This window comes from Theobroma cacao, chromosome 2 (assembly GCF_053813885.1).
Source record: "Theobroma cacao isolate CCN51 chromosome 2, ASM5381388v1, whole genome shotgun sequence".
Taxonomy (NCBI): Eukaryota; Viridiplantae; Streptophyta; class Magnoliopsida; order Malvales; family Malvaceae; genus Theobroma; species Theobroma cacao.
In genome coordinates this window covers 11023269-11042284 of record NC_142640.1, presented here as the reverse complement: position 1 = coordinate 11042284, position 19016 = coordinate 11023269, and the positions used below count along the sequence as shown (strand labels likewise).

General features: G+C 33.8%; 2 protein-coding genes, 1 non-coding gene and 1 pseudogene across 10 annotated transcripts; 3 read left to right on the top strand and 1 right to left on the bottom strand.

Annotated features, from left to right (window-relative positions):
- Positions 1-1422: 1422 nt before the first annotated feature.
- Positions 1423-1815, bottom strand: LOC148764033 (uncharacterized; annotated as a pseudogene).
- A 2453-nt stretch (positions 1816-4268) lies between these two features.
- Positions 4269-4930, top strand: EPF1 (epidermal patterning factor 1). The gene is made up of 2 exons (XM_007043485.3): positions 4269-4404; positions 4504-4930. Exons 1-2 carry the CDS (start codon positions 4308-4310, stop codon positions 4782-4784), a joined length of 378 nt encoding a protein of 125 aa, XP_007043547.1. The 5' UTR covers positions 4269-4307; the 3' UTR covers positions 4785-4930.
- A 2200-nt stretch (positions 4931-7130) lies between these two features.
- Positions 7131-7288, top strand: LOC148764032 (U12 minor spliceosomal RNA). The gene has a single exon (XR_016025012.1). It is a non-coding gene; the product is annotated as a U12 minor spliceosomal RNA (small nuclear RNA).
- Positions 7289-9975: 2687 nt separating this feature from the next.
- Positions 9976-15992, top strand: LOC18608676 (ELMO/CED-12 family protein). 8 transcript variants are annotated; one of them, XM_007043483.3, is made up of 10 exons: positions 9991-10185; positions 10816-10918; positions 11597-11700; positions 12089-12157; positions 12624-12739; positions 13311-13365; positions 13456-13576; positions 14035-14082; positions 14198-14292; positions 15223-15992. In XM_007043483.3, exons 1-10 carry the CDS (start codon positions 10132-10134, stop codon positions 15322-15324), a joined length of 867 nt encoding a protein of 288 aa, XP_007043545.2. In that variant the 5' UTR covers positions 9991-10131; the 3' UTR covers positions 15325-15992. The 8 variants fall into 8 exon arrangements, 7 of the variants coding, with proteins under 7 accessions (XP_007043545.2, XP_088659288.1, XP_088659286.1 ...); XM_088803162.1 differs by having other exon boundaries at positions 10163-10185; positions 11581-11700; XM_088803160.1 differs by having other exon boundaries at positions 10184-10280.
- Positions 15993-19016: the final 3024 nt, after the last annotated feature.

The window sequence follows — 19016 nt, the reverse complement described above, 5'->3', positions numbered from 1 at the left end:
CAAAGAGTTTTTCCTGTGTATAAACTAGCAACAGAGCTTTCCTTCCCATAAATGAAGCCTATAAGATGATTGGGATTATCTGCCTTTACAGAAATAGAGAATTCTGTATAGAGGCTAAGATCCGACTGCTGGATATTGAAAGTCTTGATCCCCACCTAATTAACATTATAGGAAGGCATTTGGGGGTTATAAACTGTAAAAAGAAGGAAGACGGTGCCAAAAAGAACAAAAATCAAGATAAAAAGGAAGCAATAGCAACAGCACATGCACTTTAGGCAACATGTCCCTCTTGAGCTACGATTATGTGAATGGTAGCGGGAAAAGTTGCGTCTATGGGGAAAGGGCCGAAGGTTTCCTTGATCATTGAGCATGATATATTTTGGTGGATAAGGGGGTCTAGTGTCCATGGTGTGGGGTTGACTATCCCATTGATCAGCTTTTTGGTGGGCATTGTCCATATAGAAAGAGAAGAAGAGATAGAGACTCTTCTTCTTCTTCTTTTATGGTGAAATCTAGAAAGAAAATGGAAGAGGAAGAGGTGGGGGAATTTGCTTGAGTTGGCTCTTTTGGTTTAGGACATTGTTTCATATGGTGGATGTGGAGAAATGAGAACTAGCTCTGCTATTACTTAAACCGAGTTTTGTGGATGTCAAACAAAATTTAAATGTTGCCTTCTGTTTGTCTATTTTGGACACCAACCATTTGAGGTTGCTGTTGATATTTATATATCAAGACTAAAATGATTAATTCCCTCCATTGAAAAACTTCTCTACAAGATGGACTTTTGTCAACCAAAACAAGCTGATAGATACTAATTCTGGAAGATCCCAAGAGCACAAATTTTTCATTGGGATTGAGTTAACGTTTTGTTGAAACCTTGGGATTATCAAGGATTGGGTACATGTATTAGATTATAAGTGCTACCATAGTTGATTTCTTTCTCTTTTTTTTTTTAAATCATTTTGGCTGATGTTCCCCCTTTCTTTTGATAAGTTAGGTGTAAGACATGATTTGATTCAATAACATGATGATTTTCGCTTCAACATTGGCAAAAAATATGTACCCAAGTAAAGCAATACAAATCAACATACAAGCATTTTTTGGCCAAATGATATTTCAATCTTTTAGAAAATCTAATATGTTAAATTTAGGTCTGATTATTTAGACATGATGGTGGGTAGATGGACGAAATAGAGTTATTTTAGGAGATTGTATAACCCAACCAAGAAAAATGTTAATCATGCATTTAACCACAGATAGATAAGAAAGTCAAAAAACAATAGCTGGACCTTTCCCAGCCTTAGCCTGTGCTAAAATGCAACTCTTGAGTAAACAATTGCTGCTCTTATTCACTCATCATCTCAGAGAACATTAAAAAGAGAAAAATATGGCTTCTCGAAACCGAATTAACTCCATAAACATTCAGCAACACTTCTTAATTGAGATAGGAGCAACCGCACAGATTGCTGAACGACAATTAGAAGATTTTAAGGAACCAATTTGCATAAACGAAATTACTGATACCACAGTTGTCTTAACCTTAACCACCATTTTCTTTAGTTTCTATGACTTTGACTTTGGCTGTTCCCTGTTGCCGTCCACTATCGATAACTTGTATGATATGAGGAAAATCAGCCTTTTTTTAGCTTGATCTTGCCTGGAATTGAAGGAAGCCACCACGCTCTGAGCTTTTCTCTTGGAAAACGTCCGAAGACCAATATTTTCTTCTCTTCTTTGGCTGTTTTGGTCCAAGAGCTCGTAAGCATCAACTCTACGACTAAATTTTGATGTGGCATTCCAAACAAGAGTGTTCATGGCTACCGAACTAGAAACTCTACGTGATAGTGCATGAAAGATGATTAATCTTGGGGGTATTTGTTATATATAGAAAAAGGGCGGCTTTCAATTCACATTTTAATTTGATGCAAATAAACTTGTTGAAATCAACCTTTGACACTAGAAAAGGCGGCTATGAACTATTTAGATTTGTACAGCTAGTCAATTGACCTCAGAGCATTCAGTATGCTCAAATCAAGGACGGTATTACCTCGTGGTGCTACACATGGCATTATGTTGGAAAGGGTCGGCCAAGATCTATCTAAACCAAGTTGAGTTAAAAGATTTCCAAGGAAAAAAGTTGGCTACTACAAAGAAGTAACCAAGAATCAGAGGTTGGGATTCAATTTGCTTCTTCAATCGGCTGTTGTTGACTCGGCAAATTTTTTTGTTATACAAATGAAGTGAGATGGTTTTGCCTTTTTTGTATAAACTTCCATAAAGACTTTTCGTTATTCAAATATTGATTCTATATTTTACAAGGGAGAAAATAAAAATGAAAAGGCAATCACGCTTCATGTGGATCAAATGTTGGCAATCTTATTAATTTATTATTATTATTATTATTATTATTATTATTAATTACGTAGATGTGTGTGAATCAGCTTTAAGTAAATTAAGTAGAGTCAATCATAAAGGAAATCAAGTTTATAGATATATTATATTTCTAACAACCATGGATATACCTACTTAATTAGTCACACATATATATATTTCTTGTGAAATTATTTAGTCACATTCTTAACCATCTCTAATGTTGTCGATTTCTTGAAATTCCTAAAACTTGAATTACTATGAATTAAGAAATTCCCAAATATATCTCACCTAACCTAGAGATATATTAAGTAGAGCTCGAAACGCTTTTTTAGCTAGGGTCTAACAACTGAATTCAACATTTACATCCAAGTTGAGATAATTGTAAGTCTAATCAAATGAAAATAATAATAATAATAATAATAATAACATGAATGCATGCTTTAAAAATTTAACTATAGGATAATTACAATATATAATGTTAAAAAATTCGTAACAAAAAGATATGTGACAAAATCATTGATGATCACATGTTACCCTCTAATTTCTATGAGGCTAAAATTTCTTTTTGACCTACATATATATATATATATGTATATGTATATCCTATTAATTTTTAAGTTTTCTTGCTCTAAGCGGGGCAGCCTGGTCCAATATTTTGACTAGGGAAATGAGTCCAATGGTTCACTCGTTGTCATAACTTCAATTTCTGGGTTAGTTGGTGCAACATTCCGTCGGTAAAGACTATAGAGTAAGGAAATGTGCAAAGTAGAAAAAAAGATGCCATCGATGGGATCGAGGAAGCGAGAATTATTAAATAAATCAAGACATATTACATCACTGTTTCCTTGTTAAAAGTTTGTGTGCCGTATTGCAATTGCTGGGATGGACACATATTTTTAGCTGTCTAATCGTCATAATTTTCACATGTACGATCTACGTTTTTTTTCTATTGTACATTCAACGTATTCATGTTGATTTTCAGCTCTTATGTCAAATTGGTTATTGGATTTGGAGCTACTAATAATCTATCCATGAGCATGCCATATTTCAATTTCCAACTCAATTATAGTACAATATTCGATCAACAGAACTATTCTTTATTGAGTACTAAAATTAATGAATAAAGGGGAAAACTCCAGAGAATGACCAGCAGAACCTTTTCTTTTGTTGCTATTGCCTCTTCTGGGAATATAGTTAGTTGTTTGTTTACCATCTCCCGTAGAGCGGCCTGAGCCCTAAGGCTCTACTACATCGGCTGGACCTTTGAACAGCTGCCGTAGGGTCCTCTGTCAAGCCTCTTAGGCCCACTTGGCATCTGGGTCGTGCTCAAGATTGGTCTAGAACAGAGTTGTATGGACCACTGTCACTATGCGTCTGTGACCAACAAAGAAGTGGTCCAACTCCAAGCTCATCGAGTCCATGAACAGTATAACGGAGGCAGAAAACATTAATGGATGTCACATTAGACCCTCAGTGTCACATTATATCAGTTTACACTATGCAAAAGTAACTAGCATAAAAGAATTTCTCAAACCTTCACAACATTCATTTATTGATCCAAGTTTGCCGAGCGAATTCCCGAGTCAAAATTCACGTAAAAAGAAGCACTTGAATTCAGTATAATTCCTGCCAACTTACTCTTTATCACCCTTCTTCGATAATACAACCAAAGGCTACCTTGAAGAGTCCTGTGACCCTTCGTGAGCAATCTCTCCCTTCCCTGCACCCTCTTTCATGTGACCTTTCCTTATCGTTCTCCATCTTACATACTTTTGCCTGTGATTTGCTTCAATACCATTCTCTATCCGCCACCCTTTAAATATGTTCATCCACTTCACTGTTTTCCTCAACCCCAGCTACCGCTTTCAGTTTGCTCTTTACTTGCCTAAGCTCATTGAGGCAAACAGCCGAAATAGGAAAATAAGATTGAAGCCATGAAGCGTTCTGTTTGTGTGGCTTCAATTGCCATTATTCTCTGCTGTGTTCCTGTTGTTGTCACGTCTGCAAGGCATGTAAGGCGGCTGCAAATACGTACGTATCATTTTCCCTCCAAAATTGTCTTCATTCTACTAAGACACATGAAAACACTCTCTTGTTTCATTTCGTTAACATTTTGTATTATGAAAACAGATCATAGCCAGGCCCATGAATCTCAGCCAAGCACAGGAGAAGGGATAGTTGCAAAACCCAATTCATACTGGGAAAGAACAAGGCCAATGATGAAAAGAAAGGGGTCAGACACATTACAGATTGCAGGATCAAGCTTGCCTGACTGCTCACATGCTTGTGGCTTGTGCACACCTTGCAGACTAGTTATGGTGAGCTTTGTGTGCGCATCGCTGGAAGAGGCTGAAACATGTCCTATGGCTTACAAGTGCATGTGCAACAACAAGTCTTATCCAGTTCCATGAAATTACTTCAACTCCTTTCATCTTTTTTTATCAAAGATATAGGCGGTCCATCTTGTTCTTTAGCGGCCTTGTCCAATTTTACCTTGTAATGTGCGCTTTGGCATCCTTTTTTGTAATCAATAGAGTGTATAAATTTATTTTGATTCTTTTATATCCACTTTGGGGTAATTAATTTGACTACTACTGCCACGACGATTGCTCTAATTTGGCAAGTTCAGTAGATGATGTACTAACGTAATTAAAGGAAGGAAAGAGGGAAAAGCCCTTCATTCTTACAATGCTGGGATTCTATTAATTAAGTTTTCTTTTATTCTTAACAACGAAATCATAACAAAGTTTAAACCCAATTGATAATAATAATAATAATAATAAATTTCATTGAAAAATAGGATGCTCATAAGTCATAAAAGAGTATCACTTAGTAATATTCCTTGGTAAGATAACTAAAAATAATAAGAGCACCAAAATCTTACAATTCAAAAAGTTGACAAAGATACTATTGTAAAGCTGTTATAAAAGTCTTATCATCACCACGATTATTATTATTTTTCTAGTATTGTAACCTTGCATGAGCTTCGATCTTTTTGTGACGTTAGTATTGACCCTCATTGCCAACAAGATATGAATGATAAGCTCCAAGCTCTTGAGAAAACTCATATTTGGAATTTAGTCGATCTCCCTCCAGATAAGATTGCTATTGGTAGTAGATGGATTTATAAAATCAAAACCCACTTAGATGGTTCTACTGAATGCTATAAAGCTCACTTAATGGCCAAAGGTTATACTCAAGAATATGGAATAGATTATGAAAAAACTTTACTCTTAAGACCTGTATAATTTTTATGGGTAGTTTTTTAACCATTGTTGTTGTCAAATGTTGAATGCTTCTTCAAATGGATGTCAAGAATGCATTTAAAAAATGTATTTTATCAGATAAGTGTACATAGCACCTCCGTCTGGTTACTCTCATACTTATAAAGTCTACAAGAGTTTTATATGGTTCAAAACAAGCACAAAGAGCTTGGTTTGCAAAATTCAGTTCCAATATTGCCCAGTTTGGTTTTACTTCTAACCCTCATGATTTTGCATCATTTATTCGACATATTGATTATGACATTATTCTTCTGCTTCTTTATGGATGATTATAACTCAAGTTGATAAGATTTTTATTATAGAATTACAATAATAACTTAGTCAAAATTTTGAAAAGAAAGATTATTCCTCTTAGTTATTTCTTAGGGCTAGAAGTCTCTTCCACCTTTGATGGTTACTGTCTTTCTCAAGCTATATAAGAATGTATCTCCACTCCTTTAGAACACACTACTAAATAACTTCGATAGATGGCACTTTTTTTTATTGATCCTACTTTATGTCGTCAACTGGTTGGTAGTTTGGTCTATCTCACAGTGACTCGACTTGATATTGCTCATTTTGTTCATTTAGTTAGCCTATTTATTGCTGCTCCTCGATCATCTTAGTGGCCATCTCATTTTTCAATTGTTATGTGTATTTTGTGCTATATCAAAGACACACTCTTTCATGGACTTCACTTTTCTGCACATTCTTCTTCAATTTTATCTTAATATTTTGATGTTATCTGGGTAGGTAATTTTATCAATCGTCGCTCAACTATGGGTTATTTTGTTCTTTTTGGGTGATTATCTCATTTCTTGGTGAAACAAGATGCAAATTGTAACAATCCGTTGTAGCACTTAATCTGACTATCGTACTCTTGCAGATACTACTTCAGAGTTACTTTGACTTTGTCAATTGCTAGAGGATATGGGCATTACCCAAACTTCTGCCATTGTCCTTCACTAGGATAACTGTAGTGTTATCTAGATTGCCCCCAATGTTGTGTTTCATGAGCGTAGTAAGCATATTGATTTTGATCATCATTTTGTGCATCATCATGTAATTCAGGGACTATTTGTTTTGCTTTTGTGATCTCTTTAAACTAGACTACTATCATCTTCCATTACTAGTCGATTTCAATATTTAGTTTTCAAACTCAAGTTGGCTTGTATCAAATCACTTTGAGTTTGAGAGAGAGTGTGAGATAATTATACAAATTATTTCGCTAAAGTTATAATACACTACTATTACTTAGTTAGAATATAATATTTGGTTAAGAGTTATACTACAATAATAATAATTAGTTAGAGTTAGACTATGAATAGGATTAGCCTTATATATATAAGGCATAATAATTGCAAAAGCCTCTGAACTATTCAATAAAATTCAAATAAGTCTTTTTTCTTCTATTTCATTTAATCAAGTTCTTATACTTTTACTTTAGATCAAATAATAAACCTCTATGACTAATGGTTAATTAACTACAATTAGTCGCCTTAAACTAATGAGTAAGGAAAACAAAGCGAGCGGTGGGAACCGCTTGTAGCGCCCAACCTCAAAGGTGCGCAAGAATTTGTGGAAGGATAATAGGCTGGCCGAGCGCTGACGCTGCGCTTACTTTGTGCAGAACTCGCTTGAGCGAGCTTCCCAGTAAAAAAAAAAATTACCTACAATTAGTCAAAATATTACTTGTCATTTTATTTCTAAGTGGTGTTGATAAGGCATTGACATGAAGGATAAAAATGTCACATAGCCATGTCATCATACCACATCAATATGTCATGTCATTATCTATTATGACATGTTAACATACCACGTCAATGTCATATGATATAAAATAATAAATGACATTTTAACTAATAACAATTAGATAATTATTAATTATAAAAATTTATTTGTTTCAAAATAAAAAAATATTGAAATTTAATTTAACGTAATAACAAAATAAAAATTTATTTAAATTTTTTTGAATAATTTAATAACTATTTTTTAAGTATTATACCTATATATAAATATCTCATTTACTTATATAATACGCATGATTTTATATAATACAAGAATTCTCTTCTTTTAACATTCCTAACAATCTTTCAAAGCTTTAGTGCAATAAGCAATTTCTGCTCTAGTTCCAAAATCATTACTTGGATTCAATTAGAACTAACACATTTCGCTTTTACGATCGAAGAAGGTTTAAATAGGATTGAGCAGCGATCAGTTGTAATCGAATAATTGATCGCAACCGTCGATTATTGTAACCAACGGTTGCTATTGCAATCATTGGTTGATCTGATTGGCTTCTTCGGTCGATCGGCTCGGACATCGGGGGGGACTTCTTCTCCCCCCGAACTGATCGATTAACAGGTCAGTAGATATTTTTTTTGAAGGGAGAAATACAAAAATACCCTTCATTAAACACCCCTCACCTTTTGCCCATAAAGCTAAAGCAGCAATTTTGCTGTTATTATTTCCCCTTTCCCCCTACCCCCTTAATTTTTTCTTTCCCTTTCCGCCTCTCTAGCTCTCCCTCTCATATTAAACCCTAAACCAGCAGCCACCAACAAAATTGGTTCCACCGAAACCGATCGAATCGAAGCCTCTTACAATTGATCGAAATCGATTTTAATCACCATGTGGTTCGATCGGTTAGAATGCGTTAATTTTTTTATCGATTTTAAAAAAAATCAAACCGAAAACCGATCAAATTGATATTTGCACACTCCTAAGTTTAAAGCTTGATTTTTCTTCTTGAATTATTGTTAAAAGAAATTGATAAAGAAATTTGGGCCCAAGTTTATCACAGGCCCAATCAATTGAATGAGCTTAATGGGGTAGGACAACGAGCAAATGTTGTTGCCTGCCCAGTAAGCCCATTCCCGAACCAGGTGACCTGCAAGGCTTGTGGACTCGGATAGACTTGAGCGGGCTCTAGACAAGATTTTTAAATTCAGATCTAATTCGAGATATTATTATATTAATAAAAAATAATTTTTTAATTTTAATTTTAATTTTAAAATATATTTAAATATTAATATAAAAATAGTTTTTATAATAAATTTTATTTAAATGAGTTAAACCTAAATATGAGATGTATCAAATTTTTAAAAGTATTAATCAAATTTAACCTCATCTATGAACACTTGTATAGCTCAGTTTATACGGTTTTCTTTTTTAAGTAAGACGTAAGAGCTTAGATAAGGCATATTCATCTTGGAAAATTAGGATTAAGGAAATACCTTCCTCCGGCATCACCTAGTAATTTTACAGAAATATAAGGTTTAACAAGTTCGTTCATGATTTGATGCTTCGGTTGGACTTTTGTTATATTTAGTCCTATTTTTGGTTCTGCAGTGATAAAAATAATTTGAGTAGGAAACCATAAATAATTTAAATACAAATATTAGAGTAAAATGTCGTAGAAATTTTTAGGCTGAATAGATTGGATCTACCTTGGTGGTTTGATACCTAGTTGTAGTACGCCTACGTGATAACCGCTATCCAACTGTCCTTCCGATCCATCATGATGTTTCAAGGAGTATTGATTTAACCCAAGTTAGGCAAGGCTAGAGCAGAAGAAACCAGAGGGTCAGAGACATTAAAACAAAATATTATATATGTCAATTACACAGCCGAGTGCTACGATGAAGGCAAGTAATCAGGGAACCGACTGGCTTCAATTGGCATGCCCATATTAGGCAAAGAGAGACAAAAATAACAAAGACTGCTTCCCAACTTCGGCCCCCCAACCAACGAACTGACGATTGTTTCTATGCAAATTCTATCTGAGAACTAACATGCGGCCATTCTTCACCTTCTCTTCCTCTTCCTCTTCCTTTCTCAACCAGTTCTGGCCCCACCCTTTTGCCCAATCGGGTCCCTCAACGAAACAATCACCAACATTTGTTCTCAACACATGCAATAATAACAGGTAGAGAAAACCCTTTCGGAGTAAAAGTTTTACTCTTATTTCTTTATTCCTTATGCGTGCGTTTGTGGGGGCGTGAGTTTTGTCTTGCATGTCAATGTTTGCAGAGAAGAAACATATGCTGTTACCTTTTACGACTTTTTCTCTTTACGTTTCTTTCTTTTGCATTACAACCTTTATCTAGTATTTGTTCTTTTGGGATACAAAAAAACCTTCTTACAGTGTAAAGTTGTGCAAAAAGTGACCTTTGATTGCGCTCTTAATGTTTTGCTCTCAACAAAAAGTTTACATCTTTTCATCTTCTGGGTATCTTTGTATTTGTGTCATTATTCTATTACTTGACTCCCTATCTCTTTCAGAGAGACGGAATGATGAGGGGTTGAATAATGAGAGGGGAATGGGTTGGAGCATGAGTTCACCGCAATCATTTGCTACCCATTTCTTCAATCCTTTTTGGACCCCCCGTTCTTTTCTTTTTTCCTTTATTTTGTTATTTTTTTTCATTTCTCTTCCTTTTGCTTTCGGTTAAAAAGAATGTAAGAATCTAATCTTTTATTTTTTGGTCCCCTCATGAGATTAAGGAAGCGTCGACAATGCTTTCCTTCTTGCTCTTCTCTTCACAGAGTAATCCTTCCCACGCCTCCTTTTTCTCTCTCTAATTTTGATCAGTGTTGCTATTGCCAGGCTAATAAATATGCCTGTTAGCTTAATCTGTGTTTGTGAGTAATCTTTTGTAAACGTAATATTTCAACTGAATCAACTGATCATATAGATATTTGGTACTGTCAGCTTCTCTGCCTAGAAATTTACTTCTCTCTCTTCTCTGTGCTTGGCTATTGGCAGGTCTCATTAATTTATAATGTTTTCTTCTTTTTTTTTAAATATGAAGTTGTTATAAAGTTTGGCAGCTTTTGATTGACTACCTCTTCATTTCAAAGAGTGTCTATATTCATTGGGTTATTGCTACTTTTATAGGCCTAAGTTAAGATTACAAATTTCCTCCATTTCTATAGTTAATTATGTCCGTTGTTTTCTATTGTGGGAGAATGAATTCATTATATAATGATAGTTAAGAGCTTAATTACGTTAGCAATCTACAGGCACAATGTACAACGTTTAGCTTCCAATTATGAACCTTCAACCTTGCGGAAAGAGTTATGAGTTTTGGAGCCTAGCACCCTCTGTCAGGTCTATGGCAGTTTTATTTTATGCAACTAACTGGTACTGATAAGTGTGCCGAAAACTCAAATGTAGGTTGATGAGGATGAAGTTTACTGGAGACAAAAGAAGGGCGATGAAGAGTTGGAATGGACACACAGTTCCACTCACGTAATATCACAGTTGGCTCGATGTTTTAGTGAGTAGATTTTCCTGAACTTCTCTCACCATTCCTATCTAGGCTGAATATCTTTAACGACACAAATTAGGATGGTCTTAATTGTCTTTGTATATTTGGCATGAAATATTTGTTCAAGTTTTACTTTTCATTGATATGCATATTTACTGAAATGAACATTATGGCATAGCTTAATAAGTAGCCAAACAGAGGGAAAATAATTTTAAACCTTAACTTGTTGGAATTTTCTGATCTCCCAAGCCTACATGAGCTGCCTCGAGCTCTTCCTTTCACATTGGGATCTCATGGAAATTGCTGGAATAGGCTTTAGGCTGACAGGTCAATGGCATTTCAAAAAAAAAAAAAAATACTGAAAGAGCTAAAAAATGTCTTAGAGTGTAGAACACAACATAAACTATTACTAATATGGCAAATTTGGTTTCTAGAAATTTGTCCAGTTCTTTTAGCTTTCTTTGTTCAGATTGGTTCTGTATGAGTTCATTATACTTCTTTTCTTGTTCCTGTCTCTCAAGTCTCGACATGTACCGTCTAGAGAAATTAAGTAGAGTAAAACTACTCCAATAACATGCAATGTTTAAGGCTGTATCAACCAATTTCAACATTGAAAGGCTTGTTGACTAGCAAATAATCCATTTACAGCACATTCTCTAATATCTGATCAGTCTTATATTGTTGTAGCTAATGCTATGGTTGGATCACGATCATGGATAGGAGGGCTATTTAATCGCTCAAGCAATAAGCGTAATGAGAAGTTTCTTGACTACCCTTTGTCTCCTATTCAGGTAATTGAGAAAGTTACTCAAGTATTAGTGCTGATTGTGATCTATATGTTTTCAACTTTTTTTTATGTCTAATTTAATTTTTCCATAAGGAAAATATTTGTTTCCATGGAATGTCTATGCACATTGTTATCAGATATTGAATTTAGCATTTTCATGAAACCAATCCCTTAGGTTTGAAAATTGAAAATCAGACTTACTTGTGTAGGAACTACTTTTTGCTGTCATTTCTTAGGGTTTCAGCTTGAAGATATGCTGAGAGAATTTATGACATTTGTCCTGTTTAAGCTATGATTTTCTTGGTGTGATTTGTTTTGATATATATACATATGTATGTATGCAGAGCCTCAGTAATAATAAAATTGATATTGTTTCTTTAACTTCTGACTAGGAACAAAGACTTCAAAAGCTTCAAGAACGATTACAAACACCTTTTGACGAGACTCATCCTAACCATCAGGTACTTTATTTAATTTTTTTAACATCCATCTTTCTCTCAAAGGTTATCTTTTCTAACTTTGATTAAGACTTGGTTCCAAATCATAAATATCAACTGTTTCTTTTCTATAAGAAGACAGGACTTAGGCAGTTGGATCTTCTCAGTCTATGTTTGGTTTAGTGGACCATAACTAAATTGGGATCAATTTATTAATTCTGTTTTAGATTTAACCAAAATGGAAGTAAAAACAGCTGATCATTTTCTCCATTTAAATCTTAGGATTAGTTTTGGGGGTTCGGGGGTAGGGTGTGGGGGGAGTAATTGAGAGTTCTTACAAAATCTCATATCTAGGTATTTTGCTCTGTCATGTAATTTCTACAATTTGCAAATAGTTACATCTTCTGCTTTCATTATGTTTCATTTTAATCATTTTTAATGCCATGTAAATTAGTGGACGGTTGATCTTATGATCCTTTGTTGTTGACAGGAAGCTCTCAAAGCATTGTGGCATATTGCCTTTCCTAATGTTGCTTTGAAAGGCTTAATCTCTGAACAGTGGAAAGAAATGGGGTGGCAAGGCCCTAATCCATCAACTGACTTTCGGTACAGTACTTACATTCTATTTTTTCTGACATTTTAACTAACTATTTTTCTATCCCTTACTGACAATGAGTCATGCTAAAAGGGAAACATATTGCTTTAGAGGTTGTAGTAATTTTATCTCAAATCATTCTGTTGACATTAAGAATAACTTTCTTCTATAGCCGGTATAAACATTATATAGGAATAAAGTTTTCCATTATGTTCTATGTAGCGCTTTCTCCCTCCATAATTGCATTAAATTTATGCTGGATGCTAATATACAAGGATATCAGCATAGTAGCGGGATTTGGTCATTAACAGCAGCTTTTAGTTATAGTTTCATCCAACAGGGTGAATATGTTCTGCATGTGTTGTAGAATACATGAGGAATGGATTTATACCTCCAACATATGTCCAAACACACCTTGGTAAAAGTTTTGATTCTTTCTAAGGCCATAGAGATAACTAAGAGGTTGGAAAGGATATCCAACAACGAACTTGATAGAATGAATTGTTTAAAACACTATGTCTTTTTCTAGACTTCCTATATTCGAAATAACAATTATTTGTCTAAAAGTGAACTTCTCTTTAGGGGCTGTGGTTTCATCTCTCTGGAAAACTTGCTGTTTTTTGGCCGAACATATCCGGTAAGCCTTCTGTTTCTTTTTAGTTTTTTATGTCTAGATTTCTGCAAGAAAATTGGCTTATTACTAATAATATAAAAATACAAAATGAAGGCATCTTTTCGTAGGTTATTATTTAAGCAAGATGGAAAGAGAGCAACTTGGGAATACCCATTTGCTGTTGCTGGCATCAATGTATCATTTATGTTGATTCAAATGTTGGATTTATATTCAGGTTTGTAGGCAATATTAATTTCTTTTCATTGATGTGTTCAACTATTTTCCTTACAAAGTAGCTTAAGATGACTCCATGTTGCTGGGTAGTGAGCGAACAAAAATTTTTATTTTTAATTCATAATCTATATTGTTGTCCTCAGTCTATTTCTGTCAATGCTTTACCTTGTTTGGTAATTCTTGAATGTCCTCTGCTCTACTCTAGGAAAACACCATGGAAGTCTTGCAATGTAGATTAAGTGGACTATCCATATGCTCTGACGATCTTCTGATCATGATATTTTTGTTGATCAGATCCTATTTATTTATTTTCAAGGAAGTCAGTAAAGCACAAATTTTGAAGGTTCTGTTATGTTTAGAGGATCTGTTTAGTTAGAATGCAAACATCTTTACTAGTTTAAGATTCATACAAATAAAATGTGTTAGCTGTTCTGTAATCTATCCTCTTTCTTTTTGCAGCAAAACCAAAAAATCTCCCAGGATTCAATTTCCTAAAAATATTGGGAGGTAATAGAACCTTGGATCTTAGTACTTTCTGCTCAAGCACTGTTGTATCTAAAAAACTGATTTCTGTTTCTTAGTTTTGTATTCAGTCTTATGACCTGAATGTTTGACATTGCAGAAGATGAAAATGCCTTTGATGTACTATATTGTATAGCTTTTGAAATGATGGACGCTCAGTGGCTTGCTATGCACGCTTCCTATATGGAGTTTAATGTACATCTCTCTTTCTCTCTCTCGTCCTTACTGACACAGACTGACATTCACATTTTGATAAAATCTCTTACTCTGAAGTTATAAACTATGCTTTTCTTTTTCTGTTATTTTAATGTCATTCCAGTTCTGCTCTATGTGAAATCCCAAACCATCCAAATCGTGACAATCTTTTTTTTTCTTCTTTATCTTATTCTCTTTATGGTGACTGGACAGAAAAAGATGCTACATTGATTTAGTGGAAGTAATTTTGAATATGAAAGCTTATGAAAGGATTTATAGGCAATCAGTACATCTAGTGAGGCATTTGTATGCTCCTCAACCATCACTGGTGGCTAGGCATTGACACTATGGAACAGCCTTTTTTATGATGATGATATCTAACCGCAGTCACCATGTGCACCTTTTCATATATCAAAACAACCAGGTACATAAAATGGTCCAGAGCCGCAATAGACTAGCCGGGCTGTGTGTTCCCTATGTTAATCGCCCCTTTTAGGATGATGGAATGGAGCTCAATTATCCAGAAGAAGAATATACCTCTTGGCCTAGAATTTAATATCTTAAGGGAAAAACATTTATGAATATGTTCAGTAATGCAAATGATCTTTGCTTATTTTGACAATTTTCAATATGTTTACTGCCCATATTTTTAATTCCTTTTGTGCTTTGACCTGTCCCATCTGGATAATAAAAGCACATTGCTTCCCGAAGGTATGCTAGATCCGTTTTTTCTTTCCTGCGATGCTGGCTCCTTGAGTTTCCTTTAAAGAATGTTAGTATATTATACGATATTAATTATTTGTTTGAGATGGATTTAACTGACAATCATAAGTTGCCAAAGACTGTGTAACTTGACTCTTTTTTCCCTTTTTTTTTTTTTGTGAAAGAGCCATTTCAACTCCTTATTCTCTAGTATTTTCATTCCTGCAGGAGGTTTTGCAAGCAACACGCACACAACTGCAGAGAGAACTGTCTTTGGATGATGTTCATAGAATACAGGATTTACCAGCGTACAACCTGTTATACCAGTAGCTCTGCTGTTAACTGTTCTTTGGAGCCACCAAAATGCTGATCAGTCTCGAACAATTTTGCCAATCAATGGGAACGTTTCAAAATTTGAGGGCTATTAACTGACTCGTTCAAGATGTTAAAAATGTATTCTAGGAAGGTTTTTGGATGCTTTGCAGCTGAGATTTGTACACTAAAACAGACACTAGAGAAGCTTAAACTACTGAGGCTATGAAGGCACCTGATCGACATTCGACACTAGCTATATTATCAAAATTTGAATGGATGAAGTGCTAGTAATCGATGCAATGAGCTTTAGCTTTCAGGTTTCTAAATTTTCTTACCACCGGTGTGCATGAGGATGGTAGTTAACGATCTCCAGTTACATAATGAGTTTTCATACTGCTACTGGCTCTTCTGTATGTTCTTTGCATGAATATGGGGGAAGCTTCAAGAATTTGGATTCCTGATGGAGCCTCTGGTGCCCTATTGGAATGGAAGTAATTCTTTCTCCGTTTCATATGAAATATTCTGATGCTCTCTATCAAGTCCTGCCCCAGTTGGTGGCATGTAATTTTCAGATTGCTTCTGAGTCTATCGGTCCGAATATCAATTTCCACAGTTTTGAACAAATGATCAGATGGTGGCATGTAATTACATGATATTTGTTTAATCTGATAAGAATTCACGTTTTTATGTCTGTCAATTTAGGTAAAAAAATGTTAAAATCCAACCTTTGACTGACATAAATGTAACTATATATTTGTTTAATCTGATAATTTCGAAACAAGTTTTTTTTTGTTTTAAACCTAATTCATCTGATCATTTGTCCAAATAATTAATAATAGGATTTTTGAAAGATATGTTGGATGTGAGGCAGCAATCATGATCATTCAGACTGCACAAGGTGTAACGGCAGCTAACCACAGTTGTCTGCTGCACTAATGGTTAAACAGAACAAATCTGTCTTAATATGATTAATAAGACTTTGCAAGTGAAAGGAGCTCACAAAACACACTCAAACTAACCAAAGTTTGCTGGCAAACAATTGAGAGACAAAGCTCAAGAAACTAGAACTTAAAACTGTATTTCCATTCAAGTTTTTACAGGTTTATGTAGGCCAATCAGTGAGCAAAAGTTTTCACCTGCTCTCACTTATCTCTGGTTCGTCGCCAATAATTCATATGCTAACAAATATCTAAACATAAAGAAAAAAAAGTTGACATTACAATGCAAGAATGTAAATCAAGAAATCTAACCAAAGTAGAAGCATTTAAACTTAGAGCCTGTTTGGTTTAGGTTTTTTTTTTTTTTTAGCTTAAAAGGTATTATGAAGCTTTTATGAAAAAATTAGTTTTTAAGATTAAGCTAAAATTATTTGGTAAACTGTTTAACAAAATAAATTACATAAACTCTAATTTCGGTTAAAATTGACATAAAAGGTATTTATGTCAACTTCAATCACTTAATAAATTATAATGGAACACTTTATGTTTATATACGATTTTAGATGTTAATAAAGAAATAGAACAATTCTCAAACTTGTATAATAATAATAATATTAGATTTTGTTGATCTAGCTAGCAATCAGACTATGATACTTCAATTGTTGTATTTTTAAAAGAAGAAAAAGAAAAGCTCCTCACTAGAGCTTTTCTTTAAGGTCTTTTTTTTTTTAATTTTGTTTTTTGAGAAAAAGTTACTTTTTTTTAAGAGCTTTTCAAAAATCATATTTGGCTTGATTTTTATTTTTAAGAGGTAGATAAGTTGAAAGAAAACCAGACCAAATAGACACTAAGCAAAGAGCTTCTATGAAAAGGTATGATGCCTGTGCTAGAATGGTGACTTCAACTAGCATAGAAACCAAGCAAACTTGAATCTAATGCTTTAGATATATCTCAATTCAATAAAAAAAGGTTAACAAGGGTGTACATAAACCAAATAAGAAGTAATGGAGTAGACATGTACTAAAAAGAAGAAGGAAAACAAGCAAACATGTGATCTGCAGTGAGAGAACTAGCACTGAAGTAAACAAATTGATCTGTAGTGGCTGAAGCTGATTTGCAGAGGCAAGGAGTAGCATAGTTAGCCATGGTTCAACATTTCTCCTTGGCTGCTTTGGTGCAAATTCGAATTAGCTTCCTTTACATTTCAAATTTGATTTTTGGGAATGACTCAGTGAAGATGTTAGCAAGTTGATCCTTTGAACTGCAATGGACTAGAATTATCTATTTTTCTTGTTGCTTTTCTCTAAAAAAGCAGTATTTGATCTTGAAATATGTTGTCAATTTTTTCATACACAAGTATATGTATCGAACAAGTAATATAGACAACAAATCTATAATCATATCCCATAGAGATTTGTTCATAAATCTTCACTAAGTACTAAAATTATGACAAATTAATCTTATTCAAATAACTAAATTCTTTAGAAAATTAATCAAAACTAAATTAAAGCAAACATGAAATGAATTAATAGAATTTAAAATTTACTTGAGACAGGCAATAGATTTAAATATAGGATTATGGGTTCATTCAACACTTCATCTAATAGCAACTTCTCTTGTTATTTATATTTATAGGTGATTTTATTAACCTATAATTCAAAGCTATGTAAAAGTCTCCATCGAGATGCTTGCACAAATACCTAATTTAATTGGGTCACTATATATATATAGAAATCAATTAAATAAAGTTTATTAAGCTAGTGTTCTAATTTGGTTATGTATGGCAATTGGCGTATGTCTACTCGAATCATAAATCAGATCACCTAAGTGATGTGAACCAGTCTCAATTAGATTTACGAGTCAGTTAATTGTTGATCAAAACTAAATTAAAGCAAACTTGAAATGAATTAATAGAATTTAAAATTTACTTGAGACAGGCAATAGATTTAAATCTAGGATTATGGGTTCATTCAACCCTTCATCTAATAGCAACTTCTCTTGTTATTTATATTTACAGGTGATTTTACTAACCTATAATTCAAAGCTATGTAAAAGTCTCCATTGAGATGCTTGCATAAATACCTAACTTAATTGGGTCACTATATATTTATAGAAATCAATTAAATAAAGTTCATTAAGCTAGTATTCTAATTTGACTATGTATGGCAATTGGCATATGTCTACTCGAATCGTGAATCAAATCACCTAAGTGATGTGAACCAGTCTTAATTAAATTTACAAGTCAGTTAATTGTTGATCAAGCAATTAAAAGCATTAAGAACATATTTGAATTAGCAAAACTATACCCATTCATAATTAATAAAGGAGAAACAACAATTCAATCCATATGCTGAAATCCACCACAATCCTAAAAAAATAGTTAAGCTTATAATATCTAATCAAAACCTCATCCAAAGAAAGCTAACCATTAATCTAAGTCAAGAAAATAAGAAAAACACAAAAGTAGGGAAAGAAAACTAATAGCTGAAGCTTTGTGATCTTGATTCTCCCTCAAATTCTCTTACTTTCTTCTTTTGTTTTTGATTCTTTTTTTCCAGAGAAATTAATTACTACCTCATCTCTTAAATCTCTGAAAAAGGTCCCTTAAATAGGCTCCAAATAACCTAATTTTCAAATTCCCATCTAATAGTTTTATATTTGAAAAACTATGCAGTGTCACTTTTCTAGTGCCATGGTGCTAGTTTCTTGATGATTTTTCTCTATGATCCAATTTGAACTTGGAAAATTGGTAAACATGAAAGTTGTAGC

Excerpts from the sequence above, each read along its gene's own strand:
- LOC18608676 (XM_007043483.3), top strand. The coding sequence starts at position 10,132 with ATGAGATTAAGGAAGCGTCGACAATGCTTTCCTTCTTGCTCTTCTCTT. Across the intron at positions 12,158-12,623 it reads AGACTCATCCTAACCATCAG|GAAGCTCTCAAAGCATTGTG; the intron begins GTACTTTATTTA and ends TGTTGTTGACAG. Across the intron at positions 14,293-15,222 it reads CTTCCTATATGGAGTTTAAT|GAGGTTTTGCAAGCAACACG; the intron begins GTACATCTCTCT and ends TCATTCCTGCAG.
- EPF1 (XM_007043485.3), top strand. The coding sequence starts at position 4,308 with ATGAAGCGTTCTGTTTGTGTGGCTTCAATTGCCATTATTCTCTGCTGT. Across the intron at positions 4,405-4,503 it reads TGTAAGGCGGCTGCAAATAC|ATCATAGCCAGGCCCATGAA; the intron begins GTACGTATCATT and ends TTATGAAAACAG.